The sequence below is a fragment of the Meles meles genome, chromosome 1 (genome assembly GCF_922984935.1).
Source record: "Meles meles chromosome 1, mMelMel3.1 paternal haplotype, whole genome shotgun sequence".
Classification (NCBI taxonomy): domain Eukaryota; kingdom Metazoa; phylum Chordata; class Mammalia; order Carnivora; family Mustelidae; genus Meles; species Meles meles.
This window is the reverse complement of record NC_060066.1, coordinates 190,258,348-190,272,301: the sequence shown is the minus strand read 5'-3', so window position 1 is coordinate 190,272,301 and position 13,954 is coordinate 190,258,348. Positions and strand designations below refer to the sequence as shown.

General features: G+C 49.0%; 3 protein-coding genes across 13 annotated transcripts in view; all 3 read right to left on the bottom strand.

Annotated features, from left to right (window-relative positions):
- Positions 1-218: 218 nt before the first annotated feature.
- On the bottom strand, positions 219-4,890 carry LOC123925757 (platelet-activating factor receptor-like). Of its 2 annotated transcripts, none has more exons than XM_045979249.1 (2): positions 4,786-4,890; positions 219-3,269 (listed from the first exon to the last, which is right to left on the bottom strand). In XM_045979249.1, exon 2 carries the CDS (start codon positions 2,909-2,911, stop codon positions 1,910-1,912), a length of 1,002 nt encoding a protein of 333 aa, XP_045835205.1. In that variant the 5' UTR covers positions 2,912-3,269; positions 4,786-4,890; the 3' UTR covers positions 219-1,909. The 2 variants fall into 2 exon arrangements, with proteins under 2 accessions (XP_045835205.1, XP_045835212.1); XM_045979256.1 differs by having other exon boundaries at positions 219-3,144; positions 4,786-4,829.
- Positions 4,891-7,276: 2,386 nt separating this feature from the next.
- TMEM35B (transmembrane protein 35B) lies at positions 7,277-10,413 on the bottom strand. Of its 2 annotated transcripts, none has more exons than XM_045979277.1 (3): positions 10,205-10,413; positions 8,605-8,743; positions 7,277-7,697 (listed from the first exon to the last, which is right to left on the bottom strand). In XM_045979277.1, the coding sequence occupies exons 1-3, from the start codon at positions 10,310-10,312 to the stop codon at positions 7,594-7,596; spliced, it is 351 nt and encodes a 116-aa protein (XP_045835233.1). In that variant the 5' UTR covers positions 10,313-10,413; the 3' UTR covers positions 7,277-7,593. The 2 variants fall into 2 exon arrangements, with proteins under 2 accessions (XP_045835233.1, XP_045835224.1); XM_045979268.1 differs by having other exon boundaries at positions 8,605-8,785; positions 10,205-10,388.
- Positions 10,414-11,690: 1,277 nt separating this feature from the next.
- The window catches only part of ZMYM6 (zinc finger MYM-type containing 6), a 42,945-nt gene continuing 40,681 nt past the window's right edge, over positions 11,691-13,954 (bottom strand). For all 9 annotated transcript variants that reach the window (XM_046023610.1, XM_046023602.1, XM_046023644.1 and 6 more), the window contains one exon: positions 11,691-13,617. In XM_046023610.1, the coding sequence (XP_045879566.1) occupies positions 11,786-13,617 (1,832 nt within the window). In that variant the 3' untranslated portion in view covers positions 11,691-11,785. The remainder of the gene's footprint in view (positions 13,618-13,954) is intronic.

The window sequence follows — 13,954 nt, the reverse complement described above, 5'->3', positions numbered from 1 at the left end:
GCATCTATCAAAAAGAATGAGGTAGATGCACAAAATATAATTATTGTAAAAAGATATAAAGAGGGGCACCTGGGTGGCTCAGTGGATTAAGCCGCTGCCTTTGGCTCAGGTCATGATCTCAGGGTGCTGGGATCCAGCCCCGCATTGGGCTCTCTGCTCAGCAGGGAGCCTGCTTCCTCCTCTCTCTCTGCCTGACTCTCTGCCTACTTGTGATCTCTCTTTCTCTGTCAAATAAATAAATAAAATCTTTAAAAAAAGATATAAAGAGATGTACAAAATTATCAAGTGAGAAAAAAATTGCAGAAGAGTCTTATAATACTATCCCATTTGTGGGTTTGTGAAGACTATTAATATATAATCTAGAAAGATCCACACAAGAAAAAAATGAACAATGGCTACCACTAGGGGAACTTTACTTTCTATTTCACATTTTTCTATGCTTTGAATTTATTTTCAAACATGTATTACTTTTAAAATGTAAAAGAAAAAAATGTAAAGAAGGAGTGAGGGACCAACGAAAGGTAACTTATCAAAAGAAAAGAAGGAATTTATCAAATGTTATTATTAGAAGGCAAATTCAGAAGTAAGACCCAGTAGCTCATTGGGGGGCTCTTCCTGACCCAGCCACTTGGCAACATGAACATGCTGCTCGCCCTCATGAGTTCTAAACTCCTTGAGAGCCAAGCAGTCCTGCTGTGGGGCCTCTAGTAACATGGCTGAGAAGTGGAAGTGGCTCCCTTCCCCAACTGAAGCCAACTGCTGAGTCGGCAAGGCATGTAAAGGGAAAACACTGGTGGCCGGTGACATTGGCAGGGATTTGCACGCATTAACAGAGTCCCAGCTCAGCTGAAGCAGAAGGCAGCAATTCTGGCCGATCCTTGTCCCAGCTAATAGCAGGATAGATCTCCAGCTTGGTTATCACCAGTCTTGGCACAGGAGTCTTGGCACAGTGGAAGCGATGGCAGAATTGCAGGTATCCAACAACAGAAAAAGGAAAGCAATCATCAAGACTGAGTTAAGAACGAATCCAGGTAATACAAGTTTGGAGAATCCAAAAAAAAACTTGAGGAAAATCTAGCAATCTGGAATTTCTGAGTGACTCCTTGAGCATTTTAAGCTAATAATTTCCAGGTTTCATTCATTCATCTTATATACTGGGGTCTTACTGTGTGCAAGACACAGTAGCAAGCAGAGGGGATACAGTAGTGAATAAGGTAAACACGGAATTTATTAAGTTGAACTGGAAGAACAACGGCCAATATTCAACCTTTCTGGCTCTACAAAAATGGTACCTTCTTCTGGATCAACATAAATAAATTCTGGCAGGATAGAAGCGGGAAAAAACGAATCACCCACTTAATTGCTTGATTACAGTTGTGAAAATAGCTATGAAGGAACAATCAGATCTAACCCAAAAATCTTGTGTGTGCTCGCATGTGTATTGCTGGTCAAGAAGGTTTCCCTACAAAGAGTTACTTTTGTGGACGTGAGGATGAAGAGGAATTAACTTGGTGAAGGAGAGAGAGGGGCGTCATTCCTGGGAAAGTCAGGCGCAAAGGCCCTGAAGGGAAAGAAACTAGTCTGTTCCAGGGACTGAGAAGGTGACTAAACCCACGGAGAGGGGCAGAGGTGGCAGAAGATGAAGAGAGGGAGATGAGAGAATGCTGAGCGGGACGCAGGAGCCAGATCACCGCATATTATCTCTGTCCAAAAGATGCCAACGTCTAGGGAATATTCGCGTGGCAAGGACTGTTCCATCTCCTTGCCATCAGGGAGCCCGGAGCCTTCGGCGAGATAACTAGCCCGTGGTTGAGTCAGGATAGGAATCTGGGTCCTTTCGAGGGCTTCCTCCATCCAGTATCCGACGCGCAGGGTGGCAGGGGTGCCGCAGGCGTGGGAGGCCAGGGCCTCACGAGGTCAGCGAGCCGGCGTGCGCGCCGCGCGCTCCCAGCCCCGGACGACAGCCCAGCGCCCAGCAGTCCTGGCGGAAGCGGCGCACCGAGAAGCAGTAGATGAGCGGGTCCAGGCAGCTGTTGAGGCTCAACAGCGCCAGGCTGAGGGCGTGCAGGACGTCGAGGGTGGACGCGGCGCGGCACCCAACGTCGTCGCTACCCGCCGCGCCCTCCCGCCCGGCCACCCAGGGCGCCAGCAGCAGGTGGTAGGGCGCCAGGCAGAGGGCGAACACCAGCAGGAGCCCCAGCACCATGGTCCTGGCCGCGCGCCGGTGCGGGCCGGCGGGGACCGGGCCGGGGCCCGAGGGCGCGGTAAGTGTCCGCGCCAGGCTCACGTAGGCCGCGAGCACCAGCAGGAAGGCGGCGGCGAAGAAGGCCACGGTGGCGTAGGCTAGGCCGGCGCGCGCCCAGCGGTGATCCAGGCACCGAGCGGCGCCGCCTGACCCGGGGTGCAGCGCGTGTTGCGCGGCCAGCGAGGGCGAGGCACAGGCCAGGCCCGCCAACCAGGCGGCGGCGCCCGCGGCGCGCGCGGGTCCTCGGCGGCGCAGCACGATGCGGCAGGAGGCCCTGGGCCGGGGCCCGCGGACGGAGCCGCAGCGGCACAAGCTGATGAGCGCGGCGAAGGCCACGGCCGCGTAGGTGGCTACGTAGTAGGCGGCCCCTGCCGCGCGGCAGGCGGCCTCGGGGAAGGGCCAGTGGGCCGGGCCCAGGTAGTAGGTGAGCCAGAGCGGCAGCGTGAGCGTGAAGAGCACGTCGGCCAGGGCCAAGTTGAGCAGGTAGAGCCTCAGGGCCTGACCCAGACGCCGGCTGCTGCGGACGAACACTGCCAGGCCGGCCACATTGGCCAGCAGCTCCAGGCCCAGAGCCAAGGCGTAGGCCGCCGGCACCACGATGAAGCGAGCAGGGTCATCCCAGGGGCTGCAGCCACGGACACCTGGGTCCCCAACACTGTCGTTCATCTCAGACCTTGGGCGGAAGAGAGGTCAGGGCGGAGGCTAGCCACAGAACAGCCCTCCATACCACCTTCCCTCGGCCCCAGCCTCCTCGGCCTCAGTCCTTGCAGGGAGGAGATACTAGAAGCAAGAAGTCCGTGTGAAAGAGGCTGAGGGCCGAGCTGAGCCAGCAGCCCCGGGAATGGAGAATAGGGGATGAACTCCAGAGTCATATCAAGTAGAATAGGCTTGCTGATAAGCTGCGGGGAAAAGAGGAAGAGGCTTAGTCCCAGATAGCTTAGAAATTTCCAGCCTTGGTGACCGAGAGGGTGGATGCGTCCCTCACAGGTGGAGTATGGTTCGGATGATATGGAGGCACCGGCACCTGCAATAAGCCCAAGCAAGGCTGAGCCAACAGAGTTCTGGAGAAACCAGACTGGATGATAGAATGCTTCCCAGAAAAAGCCTAATCCTCCTGCCTCCACAAAGCGTGGATGGAGGAACAGGCTTATGATGCCGTGACCCTGAGGACAGGCCCCTGTACAGTGACCTTGGACTTGGGTAGCTGAAGGTCCTCTCCTGGCGCTTGCCCGGATCCCCTGGGACAGGGCCGAAAACTTACAACTCTCGGGCTTTCCAGCCTGCTCCCTTCCTCTGGACCCGGAATTGACCACAAAGAGGTCCTGGGTCTGATTCCAAACTTTGGACAGCAGAGCCAAAAAGAGCACAGGCCCAGGAATCAGGCAGATTCTAGAAACACACATTTATTTGTCATATGACCTTGGGCAAATTACTCCGCTTCACTGAGCCAGGCTTCTCTGCTCTTAAAGCGGAGATTAAAATACCTCCCTCACAGTGCTGTTGGGAGGATTATGAGGAAACATAAGTAAAACTCTGAGCGCTGTGGCTGACACTGGGGAGACACTTCGTAACCATTAGCTCCCTTCCCCTCCAGGCAGCAGGCAGATGAATGTGTACACCACCCACACAGGCACCCGGAGCAAACAAAACAACACAGAGACATCTGGGCATATTCCTCTTCTTTGCCCAAGGGGGGTAAGTGCGCAAGCCAAGGTCCTATCCCTATTTTTGGCATCGTCACCCTCCTAGGGTGTCCCAAAACTCAGTTCCTCCGATACCAAAATTCACACTTTGAACCTCTGAGGCTGCAGTCCTGTCTGGAACCCCGAGGGTATTTTCTTCTCCCCCTCCCTCTCGGCACTGTCCGCTATGATTCTCGCCCCCAGCTGGCCCACTACGAACCTTCCCTGCCATCCCAGCACATCCGTCCTCTCTCACCTCCTGCTGTTCTGGCTGCTGCAGCAATCTCTGGGGCTCTGGGGGGCCTGGCTTTAAGGAGCTGAGACAGAGCAGAATCCACTCCCAACCACACATCTCAGACCCTCCCATCAGCCAACTAAGAATGGGCCCAACAGCTGGAGGGGCTGCGGCCCACCTGCGGCAGTTATGAGCTGGTTTGTGGGGTCCAGGCAGGGCCCCAAGAGAAGGGAGCATCTTTGAGGGCCCGGGACACAGGGTGGAAGAGAGAAAGGTATAAGAAAGGCCTTGCAGCTGAATGTCATGGTGCTGGCCTAACCAAGTTCCAGGGTTTTTAGTTCCAGGGTTAGCAGTTTGGAGGGGCACATTTCCTGAGGTCTGGCTTCTCCTTGGGCTGAGGAAGCAAGAGATGGAGGAGGCTCAAGAGACTCCTGCTGCTGTCAATCCCAACTGCTCCACACCAGCTGGCCCACCCACTGCGCCAGCCCGCTGCCTCTGCCACAGCTGCAGGGCGGGCCCTACAGCCGCGCCTGGGGGCACCGTAGCTGCTCATCAGCTTACAGGCCAAACTGTGCTAGACAGGAGCCCTCGATCTAATGCCAGCTGTGAGAGGTTTTACTTACAGCCCTGTGAGACAGGCTGACGTCGCATTCTGGGAGGAGCAGAGATGGTAAGAGGCCTGGGTCCTAGGGGTTCCAGGTTCTACTTTCTTGGGCTTCCGAATTTTCATGCAGAGGGGCAATTCTGGAAAGCAAGACCAATTTAATCACATTGGACAGATCATTCCATTTACCCTGTCAAAGAGAACAGGGGGTGTCATCCCTGCCCACTTTTGACTTGGGAAGCTGTTGTGGTGGAAAGTGTGGGTTCTGGAGTCAATCAAGCCTTAATTCTAGTCTCAGATCTGACAGGCAGGCACTTAAGCCTTCTGAATGTGTTTTCTCATCTGTAGAACAAACGGCTACTTAATAACAAATGCTATTTAATAATAGCATTTACTAAGCACTTATTATGTGCCAGGCAGGACTGTAAGCACTTCAGCTCACTAAGTCCTCCCAGCAACTCTATGAAGTGTTTACTGTCATTACCCATATTTTGCAAATAAGCTAGTAAGTGGCAGGAACCTTCATCTACCCCCTCCATTCATTGCCGACCAGGGTGCACAAACCTTTACTAGTCTAAGTCCATCATGGGTATTCCAGTCTCCTTGCCAGTGGTGGGTCTAGGAATAGAAATGGAATATAATGCTGGCCAGTGGGATGTGAGGGGAAATCTGGGGGTCTTCTAAGAGAGTTTTCCTCTTTTTTCATCTTTGGATGTCATGTGCAAATGTGCTGTCTGGAGCTGCTGCAACTATTTTGCAACACCGAGGGCAGGAGCCAATACATTAAAAGCAGCAGAGCAGAAAGTTGAGAGATCATGAGTCTTTGATGTCATTGTGAAGCAGCCAAATTACACAACCTAGATACTGAAGGTATGTCATCGCTGGACCTCTGAAAGAAGAGGCTTCCTGATTATTTTGATACTCTATGTAGTGAATGTACACAAACACATTCATATGTACTTTACGTATACGACTATCTTTACGTACTACTACAGATGTACCAGTGTATGTATATACACACATACAAACACACACTCAGTCTAGATCAAACCACTTTGCCCTTAGGCACAAGAAGAAAAGACCTAAGGGTGCCAACTTGTCTGAGGTTCCTAGTTCTTCATGTCAGAGCGGAAATTACCATTCTGTGGTGCAGATGAAATGGACTAGTGTACAGACTTCACTCCTGCGGGCTCCCAAAAGCCATTGTCCCTACCCCCAAAGTGATCTGTGTGCTGATGGCTAGAGGAGTTGCATAAACTCTTTTCCTATCTTCCATTATGGGAGGCATTTATCATTTTCCAAAGGCCCCTAGTGAGGTGAAGATAGTTGACGATATGATAGTAGGGACTCTAACATGGTCTCTTTCCCTCAGTAATTCACACACACACACACACACACACACAGCCCTGGTTCTGATCCCCTAGGATCTCTGGGATTCATCCCAGGCTCCGAGCACTTTACCACGTGGCATCCCTTGGAGTTGGGAGTCCTCTGCCTCCATGTCGATATCCAGGAAGCACCACATTGGGTGCCCTGCCTCGCTACCAAGGGCTGGCAGTTTTAGAGCCTGTGAAACGATGACTCTGTGCTCATCTTTGTTAGCTCTGCATGCCTAAGGTGCACAAGGTAAAAGACTAGGAAGGAGTATTTCATGTGGCTTAAGAACCCAGGCAGAAGAGTCTGCCATACTAAATGTGTAAATTATAATGATTTCATAAAAATTTTAAAAATGTGAGTGCCTTTTGAAGCAGCACTCTCTCTTTTAGGGAAAGACAGTAAGTATGCAAAGGTGATTTACTATGACATTTACAATAGCAAAAAAAGGGGGGTAACCTAGGGGTGCCTGAATCCATTGAGCATCCAACTCCTTTTGTCTTTTTTTTAAAGATTTTATTTATTTATTTGTCAGAGACAGAGCACAAGCAGGTGGAACAGCAGGCAGAGGCAGAAGCAGGCTCCCTGATGACCAGGGAGCCCAGTGCAGGGCTCCATCCCAGGACCCTGGGATCATGACCTGAGCCGAAGGCAGATGCTTAACCAACTCAGCCACCCAGGCATCCCACGGCCAACTCTTGATTTTAGTTCAGGTAGTGATCTCAGGGTCACGAGATCAAGCCCCCTGCTGGGCTCCTTGCAGGGGATGGAGCCTGCTTAAGATTCTGTCTCTCCCTCTGCCCCTCCTCATCCTCTCTCTTCACTTCTAAGGAAAGACAGTAAGTATGCAAAGGTTTACTGTTAAGTGTGCAACAGCAAAACACGGGGACAATCTAAATGTTCCTCAGTGGGGCATTGAGTAAATACATCCTTACGGTGGAACACTATACACCCATTAACAGCAAGGAGGTAAAACAGACTTGGAATCATGTTACAGTATATGAGTTTTGAAAAGCAGGTAATAATTTATTTTGTCTCATTTTCATTAAAAAATATTGTATAAAGAAATATCTGTATAAAGTGGTAGTTACTAAAAGGAATTAATAGTTATTTTAGTGCATCATTAAAATCTGGGGTGATTTAAATTGCTTTTCTCTTTATTTTCAATTTCCACATGACATGAGGAATGTTAGTATGTTTAACATGTATCCTTTAAAAAAGAGCAGTAAATGTCCAAGACAGAAAGCAGGGTCAGGTAGATAAGATGTTCACTTCAACACCCGCCAACCCCGGACATACGGGTAACAAGGCAGTAGACTGTGTGTTTCACCATGTTCCTGCCCTGACAGTGACATGGCATGAAGAGGCAAGAGGCCCTGGACTCCCAGGTTCCCTTGGATGCACTCAGAAGAGTCTTCTTCCTGGTGGGTCTGATCACCTTCTTAGTTTGGACTCAGAGCTGGCAGGTATCCACCAGCAGCAGGAGTCCCAGGCAGATGATAGCTGGGATGTAGGTGTTCGGTGACTCTTTCAGAGATGCCAAAGTGAAGATAGCCCCTGGAATGGAAAGTGAGGTCCCTGAGGCTCCCTGACCCACTCTAGCTCAAACCCTCCCATTCAACACCCCCACCCGACCCCCAACACATACACAGACACACACACACTCCCTAAACTAGCTGCGCTCATCTCTCTGGCCTCCAGAAGAGAACAGAACCAAGAATCAGAGGCTAATGTAGCCACTCTCAGAGGGCAAGAAAGAAAGAGGTACAAGCCTGCCAAGCAGGACGGGGAGGTAGGTAGATGGGCCTTTTAGAACAACTTCTGATCCTTCTCCCTTCTTAATCCTACTGGAGAGGAGGTGGCCCAGGGGTTAGTGGTGGAGATATGGGAAAGATCTGAAGATGAGGAAAGCTCCAGAGACGGAAAAGGCGGCCTGGGAAAGGGATGGCCATGGTGACAGCAATGGTGACACCAGACCAGGGGATACAGACAAGCCTGAAGACATCTGACCTTGGAAGCAGCAGCTGTCATTGAACATCAGCAGTTCGTGTGAGCAGAGCTGCTGGGAGGGGTTCCTCTAGAACTGCCTGTCACAGGGAAATACTCTGCCTTTCTGTTCAGGGGCCCCAGCTTCCTTGCTCTCTGTTCCCACTGCCAGACACATAACTCCACGGCAGCTGCTACTTCATCCCCTCGCCTCAAGGGTAGGGGTGAGGAGAGAGGGGTAGGGGCTTTTAAGTTACAAGACATCGTAGGAAGTATGTTTGAGATAGAATCATGTTATAGTATATTAAGTTTAAAAAGCACCTGTCCTGGTCTAAAGACCATGGAAACTATAGTACAGCAGGGAGTGTTCCTGGTTCCAGAGAAAAAAGAAAGGTGACAACAGTAAAGGGAACAGCCAGATCTTCTATTACCCTCTGCCAGAAGTCCCCATGTCCCCAGCGCAGTTGCACCCCCTTACCCATCATGAGCACGGTCAAAAGCAAGTTACTGATCTCTTGCAGCATCGGTGGGCCCAGGACCAGCAGCAGCCCAGCCAGCAGTTCGAGCCAGCCCACAGCCTCTTGGTAGCTCACGGGATCCGGCTGGTAGCCGAACACCTTCAACGGGAATACCTCAGCGAACTGCACAAACAGGGCTTTCTAGGGGCAGCAGGGAATGCCTGTCAGCCACACTCAAGGGTCTGCCGCCTGGGCACTCCATGGGGGCCTTCTGTGTCTGCATCCTCAACTCCCCCAACAAAGGAGCTACCGTGCTAGGTCAGGCCCAGGGCTGAGGTCAGTCTGGAGAGGAGAGGGCCTCCCTGAGGGACTGAGCTTTGGAATCAGGAAACGGGCTTTACACTCCAAGGAGAAGGGCCGGATGGTGGTGCAGAGGAGGACTGGTTTTCTCACTGGACTAGACCTCAGCCCCAAATTCCAAGACCAGGAAGTTAGGCATGCCACAACTTCTTCTTGTGCCTGGCCCGACTTTCTTGAGGATACTATGATGGGAATATTGGGAGGCTGTGGAGAGGATGAAAGGTTAATTGTTGCTTATTCAACAGATTCCACTCTGAATATGGTATGCTGGGCCTGCATTCCACTGCAGTAGACACTGAGCAGTTAAGGAGCTCAAAGAGGCTTATTGTGCTGAGTCAGGATCTGATCTGGGCCATATGACAACCACCCGCAGGCCCGCTACCTTTTCCTGCACCCTTACTCCCCACCTCAGCTCTACCTTCCCTCCTCTGCTACAACGAAAAAACTTTAAGCTGTCTGGCTCTGGGGATGTACTTCCCCAAACAATCCACCATCCTAAACCAGGAAGGAAGGGCAGAACCCAGGCCTGGGAGAGGGAGGCTGCAGGGGTGTCCAAGTCTGGCTTATTTGAGAAGCTGGAGAGACTGTTGGGCATAACCACAAGAAAGTTTTTCAGGAGTCTGGAACTAGCCAGGAGACAGAAGGAGGACTTGTGGACGTTCCTCTCCGCCTCCATGGTAAGGGCTCTCCAGATTCTGATTCAGGAGAGCACCTAGATTAGCTCCTGTGTCTTGACTAGCTGTGTAACATTTAGCAGATACACTTCACCTTCAGGGCGACTTTCCTACTCCACCAAGCGGGGAGTAATAAATACTAAACCCGTTCCTCACGACACTCCCAAGAACGCAGGCAAGCGAAGGAGGAGAAGGGGACGGAGAGGGTGCTGGGTCCCCCGCTGCATTCTGTCTTCCACCCACAGGGTCCGGACGCATTCCTCTTCCCGCCCTAGGTTTGCTCGGGGTCCCCTGGGCTCTGCTGGAAGATCTGCCCCGCCCCTTCCGTCTAGGCAAGAGCCAGAGGACTCCGAGGAGCACCCTAGGAAGGCACCCCCGTCTCAGTCGACGTGCTCTCCCCAGCTCAGCGCTGTCTCGCCGGAAGGCAGGCGGGTCCGCGGGGCACCGACTCGGGCAGGCGGGCAGACGGGCCAGGGACTGGCCGGGTGCCGGGACCAGGGCCGGGGTTACTGCAGGGGACGCAGCGCCCGCCGCCGCGCGGCCGCCCCCGCGTCCATCCGCCCGTCGCCCACGCCCCGCCGCTCACCATCTGCTGGGACACGGGAGCCGAGATCTGGTCCGAAAGCTTGGCTGCCCCCGTTAGTGCGAAGAAGCCGCCCAGCAGGACGCGCAGAGCCGCGAGCCCGAGCGCCATGGCCGCCCGGGCCCTGCGGGAGCGAGTAGAGGGAAGAGGGCGCAGCAGGGAGGAGAAAGCAGGGCTGGGCAAGGCAAGGCAGGGCGGGGCCGGCCGAACCCGCCCCCTGCCGCCCGCTGGGTTCCTTCCTCCCCAGGGCGGGCAGAAGACCCGCGCCAGAGCCTCCCGCTCCTCGCCTCCCTAGGCTGTTACCACCCTCTTTTCTGGCGGGGCAGTCCCATCTCACAGATGGGGACACTGAGGCCCACTGGCTCAACTGACTAAACGGGACCCTTTGAATTCAAGCAGTCTCTTGTCTCCCAGCCAGTACAGAGTCAGTCCAACAGGAGGATCTGCACGTGCCTCCCAGAAGACCGGGATTTCCTTCCTGCCTGAGCCTCCCTAGCTTTGCCAGCTGACACCTAACCTCCATGGGCCTCAGTGTCAGCATCTGTGAAGGCAGATGAGCCTCTTCGTTCTGAAGAACAGGCCTAGCACAATGCCTGGCACACGGAAGAGCTCAAAAAAGTTGCAAGTTATGGAATCATTAGTAATAAACAGTAACAAGCGGCTATAAATTGTTCTTTCCTATCTTTGTGTAAAATACATTTTCCCTTGAATTTCCCTCAGCTGAAATTAAACTGTGAAAAGTGTTTGAAAACTCAGACACTTGCAGCTGCGGGAAGAGAGACGTCCACTGAACAAAACCCTACAGGCCACTCCTGGCCCATCTGCTATTACCTGGAGATCTGTCTAGACCCAGATGGACAAACGGTGCGCCAGATTAAGTCAGCTGTCTGGTTTTTTTCACTCCCTCCCGTCCCCAGCTAACAATGTTTACATTTTTTAATGATACAAAAAAATTTAAAGGCAGCTCTCATGACACATGAAAACTATATTGTTTCAGTGCTCATAAATAAAAAGTTGTACTGAAACAGCCAAACTTGTTGTGTATTGCATACAGCTGCTTTTGGGCTGCAACCGCAGAACTGAGTAGTTGACACCGTATGGCCTGCAAAACCTAAAATATTGACTATCTGGCCTTTTATAGAAAACATTTGCCCAGCCCTGGTGGAGAGGGCCACAGAGACCCCTACAAGGGGCCAAGCAGCTTGGATCTGAGTTTTGTACCTCCCCACAACAGGGCTGCCTGGCTGAAGACTGCAATGGCCCATGTGTTTCTAAAGGCCAAGAGGTTTTAACATCCAGGTGTGCTGAGACATTATAAATGCCTTTTGTTACCCTCATTTTTGTCCCTAATCCAGATTATCCAATCAATCAAATAGCTAAATTTGCTACCTTGGACTAATAAAATTATATATAACTATTTATAAATGCATAATTATTAAATTCCTCAAGAAAAAGAAAAAATATTACAACACTTATTTAATCACTGAAAGCACATATCCACATTAGGAAATTATATTTTAGGGTACTTATACAAAATTTAACACAAAATTTTATAGACTGTGGTGATAAGCAATAGCCATGTTACTATTCTTTCTCCTTTACCAATTTTTCTATCCTTGGAATTAAAGATGTGACTGCAAGTCTTAGAGCAGGACCAGAAACCAATAGATTTCTTTGTTTTGACTCCATCAGAGCGGAAAATGTAGCGTCACATAAATAAATAGTTGAAAAAGGCAACAAAAATTTCATTGCCTTTTCATGGAGTTCTGGGTAACATGTCTTTGCATTTACCCAAAACTGAGTTACAGACATTGATTTAAATACTGATTGTAATTCCAAATCCGAAGATAACTGTACTAGTTTTTCTTCTTCGAAGTCCGTGAGATTACTGTTTTGGTGATTCATAAAAGGATTAATTATCCACAAATTTCCTGAACGCAAATCTTCTTCTGGTGGATAACAGTCGTGGAACATTTGAGAAAGTCCTTCCAGGTGCTCAGAAATAATGCTTGCAATGCCTCTCATATTTAAGTCTGATGAGTTTAAGAATTCGGAAAATGAAGGGAACATGTCATAATCATTCTCTTGTGCACGCTTCAACCACATTTTTAACTTTTCCTTAAATATATCCATTTTATTATACAAATTGAAGAGGGTAGTCATAGTTCCTTGGAGACTTGAATTGAGTTCATTTATAAGTGAAAAAATATCTGATAGATAGGCCAGCTTTGCAACCCATTCCTCATCAAGAAAATACTTTGCCAAATCGGAATGCTTTTGGTTTAAAAAAATTTCAATTTCATGTCGTAATTCAAATAATCTTGTTAAAATTCTCCCTCTCGATATCCAGCGTACTTCAGCATGAAGGGGTAAATTCACATGTTCAGACCCCATTTCTTCACACAAAATTGTTAACATTCGTGAATTCAGTGCATTGCTCTTTATAAAACTTAAAATTTGTGCTGACTGTAAAAGAATTTCATGTAAGCATGGAGACAACTTTGCTGCTGCTAAATGTTCACGGTGAATAAAACAGTGTGTAAATGCCACAGTATTCGTGGCAATTTCTTGAATTTTCGCTCTGAAACCGGAACACCTGCCAGTCATGCTTGCAGCCCCATCTGTACAGAGACCAACACAATGTTTCCAATTCAGAGATTTACTGTCAATGTATTTATTTATTAGTTCAAATATTTCAAATCCAGTTATTTGAGAAGGCATTTCAATGCAACACAGTAATTCTTCCTTTATATCACTGCAATCATAATCAATGAAACGAATATAGCACAAAAGAAGGGTGATATTTGAGATTTCTGATGATTCATCTACCTGAAGGGCAAACCACTTGGACTTTCTGACTTTCTGAATCAGCTGATCTTCAATGTCTGCAGAAAGTTCATCAATCCTGTGTCCAATTGTATTATTAGAAAGAGGAATGGTTTTCATTTTGTCTCCTGCACTTGAACCCAAAACTTCTGAACACATCTCTACTAAATATGGTTTAATTAATTCTTCAGCAATGGAGAACGGCTTCTTGCTGGCAGCAATTTGAAAAGCAATTAAATAAGAAGCTTTCACAAGTGACTTTTCAACTAGTAAACACTTTTTTAAAGAACTATTTTGACATTCCATTTCAAGAGATTTTTGTTCAAAAAAATCTACTGGTTTGTTTTCTAATTCTGAATGTTTTGTCTTCAAATGATTAGAAAGATTTGCAGGTTTCATGTTTTCAGTGGATAAAATTTCTCCACAAATGACACACTGTGGCCTTGGTGAACTTTCTTTTGATCCTGGACAGATAATAAAACCAACTTTTAAATATTCCGCATCATAAGTCTGGAAAAAACCTATTCTTTTTTTCTTTGCAGGTGGAGACTCAAGTTCCGCATCATGTTTCTCATTAGGCATAGGGAAATCTGCATGAAATATGTGAATCACTGTTATTTTCAAAAAGAAATAAGCCATATTCTTTATGCCTTCCCCCACACATTTAAAATTTATATTTTAGTACTATTTATATTTGTTAAAGGAATACACTAATTAAAGTTGAAACCCAAACCCCAATACTTCCATGGTGCCATTAAAAACTGAATTTCTCCTTGCCCAAAACTTGGCCACTAACTAAAGCAAAACTGTAGGCTGTAGTACATGAACTACCAATGCTATGTATTCAATAGATTACTGGAATTAGGGCTGAAGTCCACAGGATACATCAAATTAAGAACAAATTATTTTACTTTTAAATTTTTCAGA

Coding starts and splice junctions, on each gene's coding strand:
- LOC123925757 (XM_045979249.1), bottom strand. CDS start 2,911: ATGAACGACAGTGTTGGGGACCCAGGTGTCCGTGGCTGCAGCCCCTGG.
- TMEM35B (XM_045979268.1), bottom strand. CDS start 10,312: ATGGCGCTCGGGCTCGCGGCTCTGCGCGTCCTGCTGGGCGGCTTCTTC. Junction 8,786..10,204: donor CTCCCGTGTCCCAGCAGATG/GTGAGCGGCGGG, acceptor TGCTGCCCCTAG/AAAGCCCTGTTTGTGCAGTT. Junction 7,698..8,604: donor TTTGACCGTGCTCATGATGG/GTAAGGGGGTGC, acceptor TTTCCATTCCAG/GGGCTATCTTCACTTTGGCA.